We start from the raw sequence: 20,127 nt of genomic DNA on the forward strand, positions 1-20,127 counted from the left end.
GGGAAAAGATAAAAGTTCAAAATCTGAAGTATGGTTTCTACGAAACTCTATTGCTTTCACACCGTTGTAAAGCCAAAAAATCATTAAATTGAACTATTGTAAGTCAGGGACCATCCGTAGTCACCTATGGAAGCTGTGTACTTTGCTCAAAATGCTTTCAGAGTTTCTTTCCAGCCACCTTGAAAATTGGTGAGCATTTGCTAAAATGTCTTATTTGGAGCCGAATTTCATCCTTGTTAGGTATACTTTGATTTTGGAAACATAATTAGTTACCTTTAGAAACATAATTAAGTGAATAAAATGAGATGACATTTGTAAGTACGTAGTACAGCCCAGTTCATAGTAAGTGATTGATAAATGGTAGTTGCTGTTATTAATAATGATTGCCATTACCATCATTGTCTTCATTACCCAAGAGGTGAGTTTACCAGATAATATTTGTGATCAATCTGTATAATTTTGATCAATATTCTGATGTGACAATAAAGTAAGGAAATGGCTTTCTTGTTTGGGAAGAAGCTGCATCTAATAGAGTTAAAAATGTTTTAAGTAATGGCCGCATTGTTGGAATAAATGTGATAAAATCTCAAAAGTGACAACTTTAAAGGATGACATTTGAATTTTGAGTTCTTCTGTATTTATTAAGAAATCAGTCATCTTATTTTATGTTCATCCTTACATTTGTCTGTTGTTCAATGAAATGGTTACAAGTATTTATCAGAAGAAAGATACTAATAATAGATCATGAGGAATGTAGAATATGTTGAATGAAATGGCATGAGTTCAAATTCTTTTTCTTATCTTTTTTTTTTTCCTGCTCTGTTAACCTCCTTATTTTCTTTCCCAGATATTTAATTTTGGTACTCCAAGCATGGGGAGCAGATATTGTTTGTGGGCATTTGATGATGGAGGTGACAGCAATTAAGTGTCCCAAACAGGGATCAAAGGGACAAGGGAAAGAGACAGGAACCCTTCAAACCCAGGGAGGAACTTACACACTTTTACCTGCACAACAGGTGACAGCATCTACTACTATAGTACTGAACTAGGATCTGGGGGGTGTGACAGGGCCTTGTAAATGCCATACATATACATCTACTACCCTCAGAGAAATGACATTTGGCAAAACTGCTAAGGAATTATATAATATATCCTGCATTATTGTGAAATGGAAGATAAGGGATGAATTTAAAATTTGTTTCCAAAGAGGACCTCAGCTCACACATTATTTCAGAAGAGGAACATAGTAATTGGCAAGGTGAATCATCTTAGAGGGAAGACAGTTGCTCTTTTACAGTCCCTGGCAACCTGAGAATAAAGTAGTAGCAAATCTAATTTATAATTTCTTAACTGGCAGCACCCTGTCTCAAATGGGAATTCCTAGAGCTGAGTTAAAGTACATCCCTAGTCTTTTGAAGGTTAGTTACTTAGTCAGAATTTACATCTACGTTTGAATGGTCTGAATAAAAACAATACAAGGGCACACCATAGAAAACCATGTATTATATAATAGTATTGTCAAAATCCAGGCAAAGATGACTCGTGTTTAAAAATATTCTTTTTCTAATGTTTCATATAATTAAGAAGCATATTTTTATATGAAATGGCCTTATGTTGCTTTCTTATTTTCCCATTTTTTATTATTTATTTAATTTATTATTATTATTATTATTATTTGAGACAAGTCTCGTTCTGTCACCCAGACTGGAGTGCAGTGACATGATCTTGGCTCACTGCATGCTCCGCTTCCTGGGTTCTAGTGGGTTCTCCCAGGTTGTCATGCCTCAGACTTTGAATGTGGAGTACACATTCAAAGCCGGGATTACAGATGCCTGCCACCATGCCCTGCTAATTTTTATGTTTTTAGTAGAGGCAGTGTTTTGCCAAGTTGGCCAGGCTGGTTTTGAACTCCTGGGCTCAAGTGATCTGCCTGCCTCAGCGTCAGTGCTGGCATTACAGGTGTGAGCTACTGCACCTGGCCATATTTTCCCACTTTTTAGATGGTCTGTATGTATGCTTAACAGAATATTTGTGTCGATCATAAGTATGTATGCAGATGAAATAAATAAGAAAATAAGAAAAATCTTTAAAATAGTTTGAGGCTCCTTTTAGGCTCCTTTTGTACCTCCTGCCCCTTTTTGCCAGTTGTGGATTGAGTTCCCTGGGAAGCACATTCTGTGATGGCATTTAGTATGCAGAATAATTAGGAGTGTCATTGGGATCAACATCTATAGAAGGAAGGAAAAAGAAGCAGGTTTGGGCAGAAGTTAAGATGCAATGCATTGCCGGTGACAACCTCTGCTGACCCCATGGGGAGCTCTGGAGCTGGAATGACCCTTCAGAGTTGTGCTGAGTTGGACCGAGATGGATGGCAAGGACTTTATACTTCCATTCATCCATCACTGGATGTAGGCTGCCTTGGAAGGGGCGTGATCTTGCGTGAAGTAGCCCTCTGCAGCTCAGGCAATCCCTGAAGGGGCTGAGAGATGACAGCACTCCCAACAGCTGGTCAACAGTCCTTCATTGAAGAGAGATCCGGATGGAGCAGCCCATTGTCCTCCACATTGGCCTTTTGTTGTTGTTGTTAAACTACTATTTAAATCATTGATTAGTAAAATTTAGGGACTTGTTCTCTCTTTTTTTGTAAATAAAGGTAATATTTTGGTTAAAGGGAGTGTACAGATACTATAATACTATTGTGGGTATTCATGAATTCCCTAGAGGTGCTTCTTTTGAGAATTCTATTCTAGAAATGGTAGGATTTATTTTAGTGGTTCCCATGACCACTTGGGATCTGCTTGTGGCAAGTACAACCAATTTTTGTCTAAGAGGTTTATTATATAACTTTTTTTTTTCTTTAGAAAACTCTTTTAGAACCTGGAGGAAGAAAGGGGGAAATGAAGATATTTGTAAAGGGATACTCAGCAGTAAAAATCATTGAGAAGGAATGAACCAATTCCCTTTAGGGCATTTTTTATTAACATTCAAATTTTCCTGTAGCTACTTACTTCTTAATAGCATTAATTCTTCACTCAGTATGAAGTGTAATTACCTGTTTTTGTTTTGTTTTGGGCTCAAAATCACATTGATCATGATTCCAACAATTTCAATACTAATAATAATTAGTAGAAATATTTCTGAGTCTTCCTTTTTGTTCATTTCATGATCAACTCATCTTGTAGTAGAAATGATTTTTTAAAAATGCCATTTTGGACCATGACAGAGATGCTTAAATAAGTCAAGTGCCAAGGACACATAGTTCTTTTTTTTTCTTTTTTTTTAACTCCAGTGTTATTGAGATATAATTGCCAAATAAACATTGTATATTTGACCCTTGAACAATATGGGTTAAACTGTGCGGGTCCACTTAATACACAGATTTCTTCAATAAATATATTGGAAAAAGTTTTTCAGACTTGAGACAATTTGAAAAAACTTTCCAACAAACCATGTACCCTAGGAATATCAAAAAATTAAGAAACAATAAGATTGTCAGGAATACATAAAATATGTATAGATACTAGTCTATGTATTAATTGACTGTTTATGTTATTAGTAAGGCTTCCAGTCAACAGTAGGCTATTAGTAGTTAAGTTTTGGAGGAGTCAAAAGTTACATGTGGATTTTTGACAACACAAGGAGTCAGTGCCCCAACCCTCTCCATTTTTCAAGGGTCATTGGTATGTATTTAAGGTGTGCTATGTGATGTTTTGATATACATTGTGAAATGATTACCACAATCAAACTAATTAATGGACACATAGCTCTTATATGAGAATAATAGAGATGATCCTTGGCTATTTTAGCCCTCACTTATTAGTCACTCCAGATTCACAACTGCAACTTTTGTGACAACATTAGGATTCTAAATTTGGCCCTGGACTTACTGCCTAGATGCCTTGTTTAGGCTTTTTGGGTAGGACACCTGGCTCCTAAACAATATTTTAATTCTTTTTCAACTCAGGTGTAAAAATTTGTCAGCCTCAGGCTTTTTCCCAAAATCTTACTTTTTTCTTTTTTAGATAAAACTTCATTGCATTTTGATAAAAGTACACTTAATAATAGTTGAAAATGTCGCTATGTGCATAGTGAGAAAAACCTTTTGGATTAAAGTAAATTTATGGGGAGCATGTATTCAGGGCAACTTGAATTTATGTTTCCTGGGTTGTAAAACTAAAGAAAAAATAAAATGTAAATTTATACATAGGAGTAAATTTGAATGATGTTTTTGCTTTTAACAGGATTTTACTTAATGAATTTATATAGGTTTAATTCCTTCATATTGCTAAGAAATTTCAATCATTTCTCATCTTTAACCCATCAGAACTAAAGGTATTTTTGAAAAGTCAGTGGAGGAAAGAAACTGATTTACAATATTTCTATTTTTGTATAACTTAAGCAGTTAAGTGAAAATTAAATGCTCTGAAATTTTTAACTAAGTCTGGAGTTCTGCAGCCTTAAATCAAATCCTTTGACTGGAGGGTGGAGGGATGTTGGCTATAACTAAAATAAAATCTAGAGATCGAGGTTTTACTTCTGGCATATAGAATATAATGTGACAGTTGTTTTTAAAAGGCCATGGGCATTGATATGTTTTGAAAGAATGCCTCAAGAAAGTAACTATTAGCAGTTATTTAAGTTGACTTGATTTTATTATCAACCTCCTTAGGACAAATAGCTTGAAGCTGGAAGGTATAAAGAAATTGTGGGGGAAAGAAGGCTATCTTCCCAAGAAGGAAAGCAAAACTGGTGATGAAATTGGAGCTCTGCCTGTTCCTCAGGAGAGTATAATGGAGAATGTAGATCAAGCTATAACTAAAAAGGATCAATCTCAAGTTCTTACCCAATCTAAAGAGGAGAAAGAAAAGCAGCTGCTGGCATCATCATTATTTGTTGGTCTAGGATCAGAAAGTACAATCAACCTGGTAAGTAATCAGTTCTATTCCTGTAAGAATCTTTGTCATCTGTCTGTACAAAAAAAACTGGCTCTATAAAAGCTCCTGGCTGTCGTCTATATGTATAGTGAAAAGTGGCTTCCCCAGTTCTTACTCACCATCATTTCCCAGCTCCAGAACCACTAATGACACACCTTTTTATATTCCTGAAAGAGAAAATGCAGTTGGCTCAACTTGAGTCAGGTGTTCTCTGTAGCCCAGTCAGTGGACAAGGGTCAGGCTCCAAATAAGGTTACAGGTATGACCACAGCCACTCTCACCCCTGTGGGTGGACGGGGCAGTTCTCAAAGGGAAGGGGGATGAATAATAATCGTTCAACAGTATTGATATATCTTTGTAAAAAGTACTCCTCAAAATTGTATTACATAAATTGTATTCTCCCAGAACATTATTCAGCTCTAAGAATGATCAATAATATTGCTTTGTAAAATGAAAAAATACTTAAATGATATATTAAACAAAAAGTACAGAGTATAAAGTTTTATTTATACCTTGTTTATACCTAAGGCTGAAAGGAATTATACAAAAATGATAATTATATTCAGATATTAAGATTATGATTTTTAAGCTTTTTATACTGAGAAATTATTTTCATGGTAAAAGAATGACAAGTTGGAGTGAAGGACAGGTGCTGTTTTTGAGCATCTGAGAATACCATGTAATGTATCCTCCTTTTGGTGGCTAATGAACCCACCTTGTACAAAGTTTTGATTAGAGTGACATCCCAGGTCTTTCATCCTCCTCCTCCCATGGTGAAATTTCCCCTTCATTCCTGTCAGTACCAGGCCAGATGGTATACCATACTATATACTCTTTATCTTTGTCTCTTTCTTTTCTAGACTCACCAGTCTAGATCCCATTTCTGTTAGACTTGATATTTTCTCTTAAGAAAAAACAGATTCAGCCTAAAAATATTAATAACTAATGTATCTTAATATTTTCCGAGTTGACATTTGCAGATCAGCAGTAAAGTGACTGATCTTGGGTTTTTGAGTTGTTCTGGCAGGCTGTGATGAGAGGGTGGGTACCAGTGGAATGCTTGGTAAGAGCACACCAAAGTCAGATTACACCCAGGCTCATGGAGCCCTGGTTTGTGAACCTCATTGCTGGTATAGAAGTATTCCTGCCTATTTAACAAGTGCATAGCTTTCAGTTAGATTTTTTCCTTAGGAGAACATTCAGGGTGATATTAGATTTTTTGTGGTGAGTTTGAAATTGGAAATATTATTAAGATGTTTTTTCTGTTAATGATGCTAAATCCTTTTTGACTTACCCCTTATAATTCCCCCTCATTCCCACCCAGCTATCACTGAAGAGTAGAAAAAGGGGTGTATTTCTCTGTTTTATGAGACCCTGAATTCCGTAAGGAATTGTGTTGTAACTTAGATGCATAAAGAAGGAGGAACAGTTAACAATGACATAAAATTAGCAGGTATCCTCTCACTTCTCAGCCCCGACCCTTCCTCTGATACTGGGGCAAAGCAGACAGGATTGGGACTAACTGAATGTGCTCCTTCTGTGTCATGCCTCGTTTTGGATGGCTGTTTTTCTTCAGAAATCCTGTTCCCTACTGATTTTTCTTACGTTTAGCGTTCTCAGTTTCATACATCAAGGCTCTATTGATGTATTTCATTTTAACTAGCTTTTATTTTTAGGTCTGTGATCCATTTTGAATTAATTTTTTATATCACTTTAGAAACGCCAAGGTTTATTATTTTTTTCACCCTTGGCTTATTTCACCTTCTTTTTTTTTTTTTTTTTTTTGAGACAGAGTCTTACTCTGTTACCCAGGCTGGAGCGCAGTGGCATGATATTGGCTCACTGCAACCTCCGCCTCAATTCGCCTGTCTCAGCGTCCCCAGTAGCTGGGATTACAGGCATGTGCCACCACGCCCAGCTAATTTTTATATTTTTAGTAGAGATGGGGTTTCACCATGTTGGCCAGGCTGGTCTCAAACTCCCGACTTCAAGTGATTCGCCTCCCTTGGCCTCCCAAAGTGTTGGGATTGCAGGTGTGAGCCGCCATGCCCGGCCTCACCTTCATTTTTAAGACATTTTTTTCTGAGTATGCAGTGCTAAACTGTTTCTTTTCTTCAAGCATTTTAACAAAGATGTCACTACAGTGTCTTCTGGCATGTATAGCTTCTGAATAATAACAGATTGACAATGCAGAAGAAAAGATCATTAAACTTGAAGACAAAGTAATAGAAACTATCCAAAATGAAACATAGACCAAAAAAAAAAAGACCAGAAAAGACCAAAGAAAGAAAAAAGGAACAGAGAGCATCAGTGACCTGGGGGACAGTAACAAGCAGTCTAATATACATCTTTTTTTTTTTTTTTGAGACAGAATCTTGCTCTGTTACCCAGGCTGGAGTGCAGTGTCACGATCTCAGCTTACTGCAACCTCTGCCTCCCAAGTTCAAGCAATTCTCCTGCCTCAGTCTCCCGAGTAGCTGGGATTACAGGCATGCGCTACCACGCCTGGCTAATTTTTTTTTTTTTTTTCAGTAGAGACGGGGTTTTACCATGTTGGCCAAGCTGGTCTTGAACTCCTGGCCTCAAGTGATCCGCCTGCTTCAGCCTCCCAATGTGCTGGGATTACAGATATGAGTCACCATGCCTGACCTCTAATACACATCTACCTTGAGTCCCATTACTACTGAAAATAACTACTATTTGATAGTTATTAGTAACTATCGAAAATAACTACAGTAGTTTTTGTGCCCCCTTGTTTTTGTGTTAATAAAATGTTAGTTCTTATTTGGTGACTTCTGAATTTGGAGGTAAGAGACAAAAATCATCTGTTCAGAGTTGGAAGAAGGTGTTGGGGCTTGAGGAGAGTGACAGAGAAGATAAGAAAAGGGAACTAGAATTCTGGTCAACTAGAATCATGTAAAGGATGCTGTGTAGTGTCAAAGCCCCCCGGGGCAGTGGAGGTGGAGAGTAGTGCCAGTCTGCTGCACTGATTCTAAATAGACCTTTGCGAGGCAAGGAAACACTTGAACCATCACTCCTCTTACATAGATTCACAGACCATTCTTCAGAAAGTTTAGATCAACGATGTCAAGTTTGCCATTCTATCTCCTGAATGAGTGGCAAACATCACTAGTCAGTTATTGAATTCTTTCCTGCTGAGTGTTCCAGTCAGCTACTGCCAGTTAATTCTTGAGGTAAATCCAGTTTTTCTTTCTGCTTACTAACTTACAGGCCATGAAATCATGATTATTATAGATGACTAAAACAGAGGTTGGGTCATCCCTGCATTCAAGAGTAACTTAGGCTTATACAGAACAACTATGGCAACTCAAAAAATGGTGAAGTTTCTCACCGTTTTTTAATTTGTTCAGTTCTATACTCTAGTATTCTGAAATCTAACAAGTTTTTTGTTCATGACTGACTTTTGGACCTTATTTCTTTTTCGGATTCCATGTGTTTTTTATGAGAAATAAGATTTAGCTAATAGTTCAAAGTTATATAGCTGTCAGGATTTTAGGGCTTAACATTTTATTTATCTCTGATTCTTTACTAATTTATTCTTTATAGATAGAACCTTAGCAAATTGTTCTATTGCCGATTTGGAATTATAGATGAATGTTTAAAACTCATGACTAGTAGAATGATTTCTTTTTATATTATTATGTTTTATTTTTGCAGCTGGGAAAAGCAGATACTGTCTCTCACAAGTTCAGAAGAAAATCAAAAGTCAAAGAAGCTAAAAGTGGCGAAACAACCAGTACTCATAATATGACCTGTTCTTCCTTTAGTTCTTTGTCAAATGTGGCATATGAAGATGATTATTATTCGAATACTTTGCATGATACAGGAGACAAGGAATTAAAGAAATTTTCTCTCAATTCGGAACTTTTGGATTCTGAGTCACTCACAGAACTGCCCTTGGTTGAGAAATTCTCATATTGTAGTCTGTCTACACCTTCATTGTTTGCTAATAACAACATGGAAATTTTTCACCCTCCTCAATCTACTGCAGCCTCAGTTGCCAAGGAAAGCTCTTTAGCTTCATCTTTTTTGGAAGAAACTACTGAATATATACACTCAAATGCTATGGAAGTCTGTAATAATGAAACTATATCAGTGTCTTCTTATAAAATTTGGAAAGATGATTGTTTATTGATGGTCTGGTCAGTCACTAATAAGAGTGGTTTGGAATTGAAAAGTGCTGACTTAGAAATTTTTCCTGCAGAAAATTTCAAGGTAAAATGTAAAGGTATTATTGTTTTATTTTCAGTGTGTATTTTGTGTTCTCTTTTCCTGTGCTCTTTAAATGTCTCCTTCACTTTTGTCATAAACACTAAAACAAAATTCTCAAATTATTTAGCAAAGTAGAAGATTAAGGAGTAAGGATATTGAAGAATAAATGTGTATGCTGCTTACTTCTTTCTCTCACCAATTTATTTTTATATACCAAGTGCTCAGACATCAGTTCTCTTTCTTCCCTAGCTCTAACAGATTGCCATTGTGATTGCTGGAAGTATGTTTAATTGCATTATTGTATGGATGTCCTTGGTGGATTTATAATGAGATTTGACCAGTATATTTATCTTCCACAAAACTGGCCCAGTTTCTTCTATGAGCTAGAATGTGTTGAATGGGATATTGTCTGGGCCACTGACCAGAGCAAAAATTCCTGATACTAGATGTGCTTTAGAATCACCTGTGGGGCCAGGTGCGGTGGCTTACGCCTGTAATCCCAGCACTTTGGGAGGCTGAGGTGGGTGGATCACGAGGTCAGGAGTTTGAGACCACCCTGACCAACATGGTGAAGCCCTGTCTCTACTAAAAATACAAAAATTAGCTGGGCATGGTGGTGCGCACCTGTAATCCCAGCTACTCAGGAGGCTGAGGCAGGAGAATTGCTTGAACCTGGGAGATGGAGGTTGCAGTGAGCCAAGATTGCACCATTGCACTCCAGCCTGGGTGACAGAGTGAGACTCCATCTCAAAAAAAAAAAAAAAAAAAAAAAAAAAGAATCACCTGTGGAACTTAAAAAAACAGACCAAACCCTTCCCAGTTGCTTTAACTCTACCACCAAAGCTTGAGGGTAGAGAATGAGAATAGATGACATCTGTATTTGTATTTATATTTATATTTAAATTCTTTTAAAAATTATTTGAAAACTCTCCTATCTTTAAAAACCCAGGACCAGCCAGGACATTTACAGTTTTAACTGTAATGCCATTTGTTAACATAATTTTGACCTGTGTACAATTATTATTTCATTATCTGTTCTAGTGAATTTTTCTCAAGTGAAGTTGCCAGTCATCTTCATAATGTAGTTTGTTATTAACTTCCCATATTAGTATGATTTGTGCCACTTCAATTAAATAGAAAATTGGTAGTCATGTAATAGTCTGTATTGATCCCTTCCTTCTTCAACACTTTTATTACTTCTATTTGCAGGTGACTGAGCAACCTGGATGCTGTTTGCCTGTAATGGAAGCAGAAAGCACCAAAAGCTTTCAATATAGTGTGCAGATAGAAAAACCTTTTACAGAAGGAAATCTTACTGGTTTTATTAGTTATCATATGATGGATACTCATTCTGCTCAGCTGGAATTTTCTGTAAACTTATCACTATTAGATTTCATTAGGTAAATGTTTTGTGAAATGTTAATTCAAGTTGTTAATTCACCAACTATTTTTTAGACCTCTTCTCTGGATGGAGGCACTATGTTGGGTGCTAGGGAGTATAACAGTTAAAAACTACACACAGTTCCTACCTTAGAGGAACTTCTAGTCTATGGAGGAGACATGGAGCAATTACATAAATACATATGTAATTATGAATTGTGCTATGAAGAGAAAATAAGTGGTACAATGAGGGATTATAATGAGAGACCTGATTTAGGTTGGAGTTGGTTGGTGACCTGGAAAAGCTTGTGAGAAAAAGTATTATTTAAACTAAATAACTCCGAAGATTCTGCATGGCTTTTAAAAGTTTCTTTCATTTGTATTTTATTCAATTATTTCATAAAATTTGTTTGTTAAGCTTTAGAGAAATGTAAGAAAATTGCTCGACATAGTTATTAAACTTTTTTTTTATTATTATACTTTAAGTTTTAGGGTACATGTGCACCATGTGCAGGTTAGTTACATATGTATACATGTGCCATGCTGGTGTGCTGCACCCATTAACTCATCATTTGGCAGTAGGTATATCTCCTAAAGCTATCCCTCCCCCCTCCCACCACCCCACAACAGTCCCCAGAGTGTGATGTGTTATTAAACTTTTATTAAACATGCAGTTTTTACCATTATACTAGGCACTGTACAGTGTTACCAAAATAATTGAAAACAATATCTTACCTGCTCTAATTTTGTTTTATAAATGTATTGTACTGTTTTTGAACATTAAAAATATGAAGGCTGCCTGAACCCAGAATGCAGAATATCGATGAATATCTCTATATATTTTTTTAACCTCCACATGTCACTTCTGTTACAATACAATGCTCTCGTTTTTGTTCATTCTTTTTTTTTTTTTTTTTTTTTTTTAAACAGGGTCTTGCTGTGTCACCCAGGCTAGAGTGCAGTGGCACACTATGGCTCACTGTAGCCTCGACCTCCCAGGCTCAATTGATCCTCCCACCTCAGGCTCCTGAGTAGCTGGGACTACAGGAATATGTCACCATGCCAGCTAATTTTTGTGTTTTTTGTAGAGATAGGGTTTTGCCATGTTGCTCAGGCTAGTCTCAAACTGTTGGGCTCAAGCGATCTGTCTGCCTCGGCCTCCCAAGGTGCTGGGATTAGGGACGAGGGCTACCATGCCCAGCTTTGCCCATTCTTTAAAGTCTTTTAGTAATAACATAACTGTCAGTCTATTACAGTACTGTATGCCTGTGGTGCTGATAGGATAAAATCCAGCCTTCAAAAAACTTATGTTGTGTGATTGTGGAGGTCTCCTGAACCATTTAAAAAATGTGTTTGTTAAAATTCTTTCTTTTGGTCTAATTTACTTAAGGTGCTAGATCTTTGTATTCATGTTCTTTTTCATAACTTTGATAGAGTATCCCATTATCCCCAAATTCAAAGTAAATATGAAAGAAAAGTTCTGTATTATAGTTGAATGATTTATGAAATTACTTGGTAAAATCTTACTGGAATGACTAGTAGAAAGAGAGATAACTGAGTGATTTATTGAAATGATATTTTAAATTTAATAATATACCTGCTTTCAGTATTTTCATCAGGTTGGAGGATGATACTAACCATTTTTAGCATATTTGGTTTAAAGACATAAATCTTATGGGACCCAGATTTACAATGATTATGTTTTATTCTCATGAGGCATTTGAAATTTGTTTGTTTAGAATCATTTCACTGTTTTTGACATATATCTAATTTTAAAAATTATTTTCAGACCATTAAAAATCTCAAGTGACGACTTTGGGAAACTCTGGTTATCCTTCGCAAATGATGTGAAACAAAATGTAAAAATGTCAGAATCTCAAGCTGCACTTCCTTCTGCACTAAAGACTCTGCAACAGAAACTAAGACTCCATATTATTGAGATTATAGGTTCGTAGAGTTATAAAAAGGCTATTCTGTGTTTATAGGAGCTTTCTTATAATTGGAACACAAATCAACTCTTACAAGTATCTTAAGAGCTTTATTTCCTATTATGACTGTCTTTCAGATGAATGTGTTTTTCAGACTGTATTAAATAATTTTTTATTGGAAAATATACATACATAAAATATACCATTTTAACAATTTTTAAACATATAGTTAAGTGGCATTAAGTATATTTACACTGTTGTGCAACTGTCACCATCATCTATCTTCAGAACTTTTTTATCCTCCTCAACTGGAACACTCTACCCATTAAACGCTAACTCCGCCTTTCCCCTTCCTCTCCACCTCTTGGCAACTACCATTTTACCTCTTGTCTCTATGAACTTGACTGTGTTAGGTACCTTATATAAGTGGAATCATACAATACTTGTCCCTTTGTATCTGGCTTATTTCACTGAGCATAATATCTTCAAGGTTGATCCATGTTGTAGAATGTGTCCGAATTTTAATGTGATACATTTTGTTTATCCATTCGTCTGTAAATGGATACTTGGGTTACTTCCACTTTTTGGCTATGGTGAGTAAGGCTGCTATGAACAGGGTTATACAAATACCTGTTTGTGTCCCTGCTTTCAGTTCTTTATTTGGTTATATACCCAGAAGTGGAATTGGTGGATTATATGATAATTATAGATTTAATTTTTTTTTTTGAGACAGAGGCTCACTTTGTTACCCATGCTGGAGTACAGTGGTGCGATCTGAGCTCACTGCAACCTCCACCTTCCGTGTTCAAGCTATTCTCGTGCCTCAGCCTCCCGAGTAGCTAGGATTACAGGTGTGTGGCACCATGCTCAGCTAATTTTTTGTATTTTTTAGTAGAGATGGGGTTTCACCATATTGCCTAGGCAGGTCTAGAACTCCTGAGCTTAAGTGATCTGCCCGCCTCAGCCTCCCAAAGTGCTGGGATTACAGGCGTGAACTACTGCACCTGGCCTAGATTTAATTCTTTGAGAAACCACCATATCATTTTCACAGCAACTGCACCATTTTATATTCCCACCAGCAATGTACCAGGGTTCCAGTTTCTCCACGTCTTCATCATCATTTGTTATTATCTGTTTTTTTCTTTAATATTAGCCATCCTAATGGGTATGAGGTATAGTATCTCACTGTGGTTTCAATTTGCAGTCTCCTTAGTGGTTAGTGATATTGAGTATCTTTTCATGTGCTTATTAGCCCTTTGTGTATCTTCTTGGAGAAATGTCTGTTTAACTCCTTTTGCATTAAATCATTTTTCACTTTTGTTTTGTTTTAGGCAATGAAGGGCTATTGGCCTGTCAGCTGCTCCCATCCATCCCCTGCTTACTGCATTGCCGAGTTCATGCAGATGTATTAGCCCTGTGGTTCAGATCCTCCTGTTCTACTCTTCCTGACTATTTACTGTATCAGTGTCAAAAGGTGATGGAGGGATCCTAGCAGAAGCCCTGCTAAATTTTACTCCATCAAGATCAATGGTTTACATAGATAAACTTATTTACCAAAGTAAAAAGAACTCATGGTACTTCTAATGAAAATGGGGATTATTACAAGTGTGGTTTATATGTTTTCTTTATGATTCCTGGTCAAGAAAGATCCCCAAAACTGTATCCCTAACCTTTAACTCAGGATTGTACAGTATGTTTAGGTCCCTCAAAAAGTGACCTAAGCTAATGTTATAAACTGCTAATGATTTATATATCACTTAGTGTGTAGAGGGACTGAAAATATTTATTTTGTTATAAATAATTTTATAGCACGTTTACTCTAGTGCTAGCTAATTTGTAATAAAGCCAAGTCTCAGTTTTCTGCATTAAATGGAAGGGAGACATGAAATTGATAATCTCAAACTTAATTCATATTTGGCTTTGGAATGTAGTGTATGGTTTTTGGTAGGGAAGTCAATATTTTCGATTATGTTTTGCTTAGATCAGTGTTGAACTAAGTTGGCATAGCACACACTAACAGTTGTAGGAGATCCATGAGCATGCTGGATATTGAGGGGATCCAATCTGTGATCTATTTTTTATTATAGATAACTGTTACACATAATTTCAGATCGTTTGGCTATAAAATTTGTCTGTTTTCCACTTGGAGTTATTTTAAAATTCAAAGTAAATCACTCTATTCTTATTTTGAAAACTCAGAGCCATTTTCAAAATATCATATAGAAACAAAACCCATAAGAGCACACAGTAACAAAGCAAACAGATACAAAAATGACTTTTTAGTTACGACAAATATTTTAGTTGGTTACTACTTAGGTCCTTTTGGCAAATGAAAATTTGTGATTAGAGTATAAATGGCAAAACTATCTTTTCCTGGCCTTTGAATCCACTAGTACTTAAAGGATATAGCTGAAGCAGAGACTAAGTATAACATACAGGTTCTTCAGTAAAATATATCATTTTCATGTTATAGTTATGCCTGTGTGGCCTCTGTCAGAACTATTATCAGTAGAAGAGGTTAAGCCTATATATGAATGATGGACCAAAACCTTGAGGTTGTACATTAACTGAAATAGTATTTTATAAAATCTTATGGTGCTGTGGAAAATATTTATTATTTCACCTTTTCTGACACTTCACCATGGAGACTATTCAGGTAATACAATTTTAAGTCACTGCAGTTAATACTCTGGTTAATTGGTACTGTTAATCACCCAGGTCAGGAATTCTGATTTTAGGTTATCTCATTAATCATGGCTGATAAAGAAGCTAAGGGGATTCTCCAGATCTAATAGATTTCATTAGTCATTTGTGTCGAGTATTCCTCCCTAAAAACAAAAGCAGTATTTTCTTTCTCAATTAATTTTTAAGTTATTCATTAAAAAATATATAACATCTTAATTTTATTCTTTTAAAAACATACAGTGAAGCCTTGCTACAAGAGTCATAAGTGACTGGAATTTCTTGCATAATAGGTTCCTCCTTTTGAATAGATTAGATTCATCCCCAGGCTCTCAGCAGTGTCATGAAATGAGTGTGCTGACTCCAGGGGTGCAGTGGACACTGGTAGCTAGCCTTATCAGCTCCCTCCTTATTCCTACCTCTGTCAGCAGCATGCCTCGCCCCTTACCTAATTCTGCTGTGACTCTGATAGAGAGGAAGTGCCTTCTCACTTTGCAAAGGAATGCAGCATGTCACAAAGGAGGTGCTCCAATTTTTTGTGTCCTTACTTCCCTATGTTTGCCTAGTTACTGAGGCTAGGTCGAGTGTGAAGCGATAGGTGTAAGATGCTGAGAGCACATGGACAGCTACCAGGGAGATCTGTTGCTTGGTTACAGGGTGTATTCATGAGTGGTAGCTGCAGTTGTCGTGAGAGACATGCTTGGCATACAGAGCTGTCTAATGGGTGGGAGACATGTAATGGTAGATTTAGGGCTGGGAGCATGATTTTGGGTCTGCCCAAAGGAACATGGTGTCACTTTTGTTCTTTCTGACCCACTAAATAAAAAGTAGTGTAACAGGGTTTCACTGGAATGTTTATTAGAATGTTTACAGTTTTTATATTTTTATGATTTTAAAAACAAACAATAATAGAAAAATAGATTTTAAGGAACTTCAGAGCAGTATATATTCTGTCTAAACTCATTGAATATTTTAAGTTGTAAATCAGGTGTCCACCAACCTTTATTTTTGCATTGCAGGAGATGTGACTGTAAAGTAGGGAGTTTTTTTTTTTGAGACAGAGTTTCACCCTTGTTGCCCAGGCTAGAGTGTAATGGTGCAATCTCAGCTCACTGCAACCTCTGCCTCCCAGGTTCAAGCGATTCTCCTGCCTCAGCCTCCCTAGTAGCTGGGATTACAGGCATGCACCACCACACCCGGCTAATTTTTTTGTATTTTTAGTAGAGACAAGGTTTCTCCATGTTGGTCAGGCTGGTCTTGAACTCCCGACCTCAGGTGATCTGCCCGTCTCAGCCTCCCAAAGTGCTGGGATTACAGGCGTGAGCCACTGCCCCCGGCCAAATTATTTTTGTGGGTAGATTCATTCTCTTTACCTAATAGTCATAATTTAGTCAGTGAAGGGACAACATCTGGGGTAAGAGCTATGGAGGAGGTGCTCAGCTTTGTGAGTTTTGTGCCAGGCATCTTTGCTGAAAATGGAGATGGCAGCAAGTGTGAATCTGGGGAAATATAAGGGAAGACAGAAAAGCCTTAAGAGTAGACGGAGGAAGAAGGGTACCAGAATAGTCCCTGTGGAGGCAGGCAGATCAGAGCTCAGGGTTTGAAAGTGGGCCTGAGTAAGGGTCCTGCTAGAGAAACTGCAGATGGAAGCTGAGCAGTTACCAACTGCTAATGTGCCAAGTATACCAAGCACAGCATGTGTCCTGTAGAGGAGCATTATTTTAAACAATATTCTACTATCATCTACCAAAATAATTGTGGTAAAAGTGTAGTATTTTATTTTTTCCTTTTATGTCAGCAATATTTTAAAATATTGATCTGTTTATCTTATATTTTTATGGATAAATGTGGTATTTGCCTCATGATTGTGAGCCACTGAGAGTGCACTGAACCTATTCACACGTCTTTAAGATGTTTTGCTGTGTTAAAATTTTAGGAGAGAAAAATACAAGTGAATAATTATTTAATAGGCATTTATTACTTTATTTTGGAGTTGAATTCTGTCATTTGAAAAAGTTAAGTAATGTAATAAATACAAAGTGATCTGCACTGTTTTTTGGTCTATGTTCTTTATTAACTAAGTAGCTGAATAATAAGTAATATTATTTAAACAATAATTTGGTAGACATCAGCTAAAAAGAGCAGGAGCAATTAGAATGGGATGAAAAGAATGAGTTTTTCATTACAGCCCCCAAAGAATCTTGTCTCGTTGGCTAAAAGTAAAGATATTGCTATTTCTCTTTCTGTATGATGGTCAGAGAGAACTTTGTGGGCTTCAGACAAGTTATAGCATGGATTGATTCTCAGGATGCCTGTCCATATCTCCTGCTTTCACCTTAGGCTGACCAGAGCATTTAAAGCAGAGCATTATTTCCATCATGCCTTCCTTTGTAGATGTCTGAAGATGCCAGAAACACAGTAAATCAATTAGAAACTTAGTGACCAAAGAATCTGAGTGTGCTGTCCATCTCTGCCTCATGTATCCTAAAACACAAAGCTAGATCAGAAATGGAGTTTAAATTCCATTGATTTGTGTCTCTTGTTGGCTACAGTGTATAAGAAGAAAAAAAACCCCTGAGACTTGAAGCTCCATCTTTGGGGCACTGAAGTCAAAAAGGAAGTTTAAATGCACCACACTCACTGTAGTAATTGAAAAGAAGGGAGCTGTTGAAGGGAGGGGTGGCCTGCAGCCCTATGGGCCAGGGTTAATGATTGCATGATAGTTACTGGTTTAGTGTATGCATAATGGGAGACTGAGCGTTTTGTGCTTAGGAACTCTCTGTGTGTGTATAGATTTTATTTTTTTGATAGGCTCTTTTTTAAGACTTTTTGAGCAGTTTCAGGTTCAAGCAGAATCGAGAAGAACAGGTTTCCCATATACTCCCTCCTCCCACATGCATGCATAGACTCCCCCATTATGAGTATCCCCTACCAAAGTGTTATATTTGTTATAATTCATGAGCCTACCTTGACATATTGTTATCACCAAATGTTTTACATTAGTGTTCACTCATGATGTACATTCTGTGGATTTACACAGATGTATAATGACATGAATCCACTAGTGTAGTATCATACAGAGTGTGTTCACATGAATTTAGAGGATTTCTAAATCCTCTGTGTTCTGCCTGCTTATCCCTTCTGCCCTCCCGCCCCCAACCCCTGGTAACCACTTATGTTTTTTACTATGTCCATAGTTTTGCCACTTCCAGAATATCATATCTTTGGAATCATATAGTAGTAGCCTTTTTAGATTGTTCTTAATATGCATTTAAGTTTCCTCCATATCTTTTCATGGCTAACTTTTTAGCATTGAAAAATTCGTTGTGTATACCACAGCTTTTTTAATCCATTCACTTACTGAAAGACGTGATTGCTTCTAAGTTTTGGCAATTATGAATAAAGCTGCTATAAACACTGTATACAGATTTTTGTGTAGACATGTCTTCAACTCCTTTGGACAAATACCAGGGAGCATGTTTGCTGGATCCTATGTTAAGAGTATGTTTAGTTATGTGAGAAACTGCCAAATTGTATTCCAAAGTGGCTGTACTATTTTGCATTCCTGCCAACAAAGAATGAGAATTCCTGTTGCTCCACATCCTTGCCAGCATTTGATGGTGTCCGAGTTCTGGATTTTGGCCATTCTAATAGGTGTGTAGTGATATCTCATTTTAATTTGCGTTTCCCTGATGACATATGGTATTGAGCATCTTTTCATATGCTTTGTTGCCATCTGTCTGTTTGTGTGTGCGTGTGTGTGTGTGAGATGCCTGTTAAGGGCTTTAGCCCATTTTTAAATCAAGTTTTCTGATTGTTTGAGTTCTTTCTATATTTTTGGTAATATGCTCTTGCCAGATGTGTCTTTTGCAAATATTTTCTTCTGGTCTGTGGTTTATCTTTTCACTCTCTTGATAGTGTCTTTTGCAGAGCAGAGATTTTTAATTTTAGTGAAGTTCAGCTTATTAAATGTTTCTTTCATGGATTATGCCTTGATGTTATATCTAAAAGTCATTGCTAAACCCAAGGTTATCTAGATTTTTCTCCTATGATATCTTCTCGGAGTTTTACAGTTTTGCATTTTACTTTTAGGTATGTGATCCATTTTAAGTCAATTTTTGTGCAGGGTGTAAGGTCTGTGTCTAGATTCTTTTTTTTTTTTGCATGTGGATGTCCAGTTGTTCCAGCACCATTTCTTGAAAAGAACATCTTTTCTCCATTATATTGCCTTTGCTTCTTTGTCGGTGTGTTACTCTGTTTTTACGTTACTCTAAAGAAATAACTGAGTATTTTATAAAGAAAAGAAGTTTACTTGGCTTATGGTTCTGCAGACTGTACAGGAAGCATAGTGCTGGCATCTGCTTCTGGTGAGGCCTCAGGAAGCTTACAATCATGGTGGAATGCAAAGGGAGAGCAGCTCGTGTCTCATGGTGAGGAAGGGAGCAAGAGAGAGAGGAGGGAGGTCCCAGACTCTCTTAAACAAACAGACCTCATGTGAACTAACTGAGCAAGAACTGACTTATGACCAAGGGGATGGTGCTAAGCCATTCATGAGGGATCTGCCCCATGATCCAATTACTTCCCACCAGGCCCCACCTCCAACACTGGGAATCACATTTCAGCATGAGATTTGGAGGGGACAAGCATCCAAACCATATCAGTCAAATCAGTTGACTATGTTTATGTGGATCCATTTCTGGGCTCTCTGTTCTCTTCCACTCATCTATTTTCGTCTTTTGCCAGTGCTACAACTGCCATGATTATTCTAGCTTTATAGTAAGTCTGTAAGTCAGGTAGTGTCAGTCTTCTAACTTTGTTCTCCTTCAATATTATGTTGGCTATTCTGGGTCTTTTGCCTCTTCATATAAAATTTAGAATTAGTTTATAGATATCTACAAAATAACTTGCTGGATTTTTTTATTGGGATTGCATTGAATCTAAAGATCAAGTTGGGTAGAAGAGACATCTTT

The 20,127-nt window shown here is 36.8% G+C and overlaps 1 protein-coding gene across 6 annotated transcripts in view; it reads left to right on the forward strand.

The window, feature by feature from the left end:
- The window catches only part of AP4E1 (adaptor related protein complex 4 subunit epsilon 1), a 97,770-nt gene extending 80,564 nt beyond the window's left edge, over positions 1-17,206 (forward strand). For all 6 annotated transcript variants that reach the window (XM_055362998.2, XM_019011353.4, XM_055362999.2 and 3 more), the window contains 5 exons: positions 4,670-4,925; positions 8,613-9,170; positions 10,377-10,567; positions 12,337-12,494; positions 13,807-17,206. In XM_055362998.2, the coding sequence (XP_055218973.2) occupies positions 4,670-4,925; positions 8,613-9,170; positions 10,377-10,567; positions 12,337-12,494; positions 13,807-13,967 (1,324 nt within the window). In that variant the 3' untranslated portion in view covers positions 13,968-17,206. The remainder of the gene's footprint in view (positions 1-4,669; positions 4,926-8,612; positions 9,171-10,376; positions 10,568-12,336; positions 12,495-13,806) is intronic.
- The last annotated feature ends 2,921 nt before the right edge of the window (positions 17,207-20,127 follow it).

Source organism: Gorilla gorilla, chromosome 16, assembly GCF_029281585.2.
Source record: "Gorilla gorilla gorilla isolate KB3781 chromosome 16, NHGRI_mGorGor1-v2.1_pri, whole genome shotgun sequence".
Classification (NCBI taxonomy): domain Eukaryota; kingdom Metazoa; phylum Chordata; class Mammalia; order Primates; family Hominidae; genus Gorilla; species Gorilla gorilla.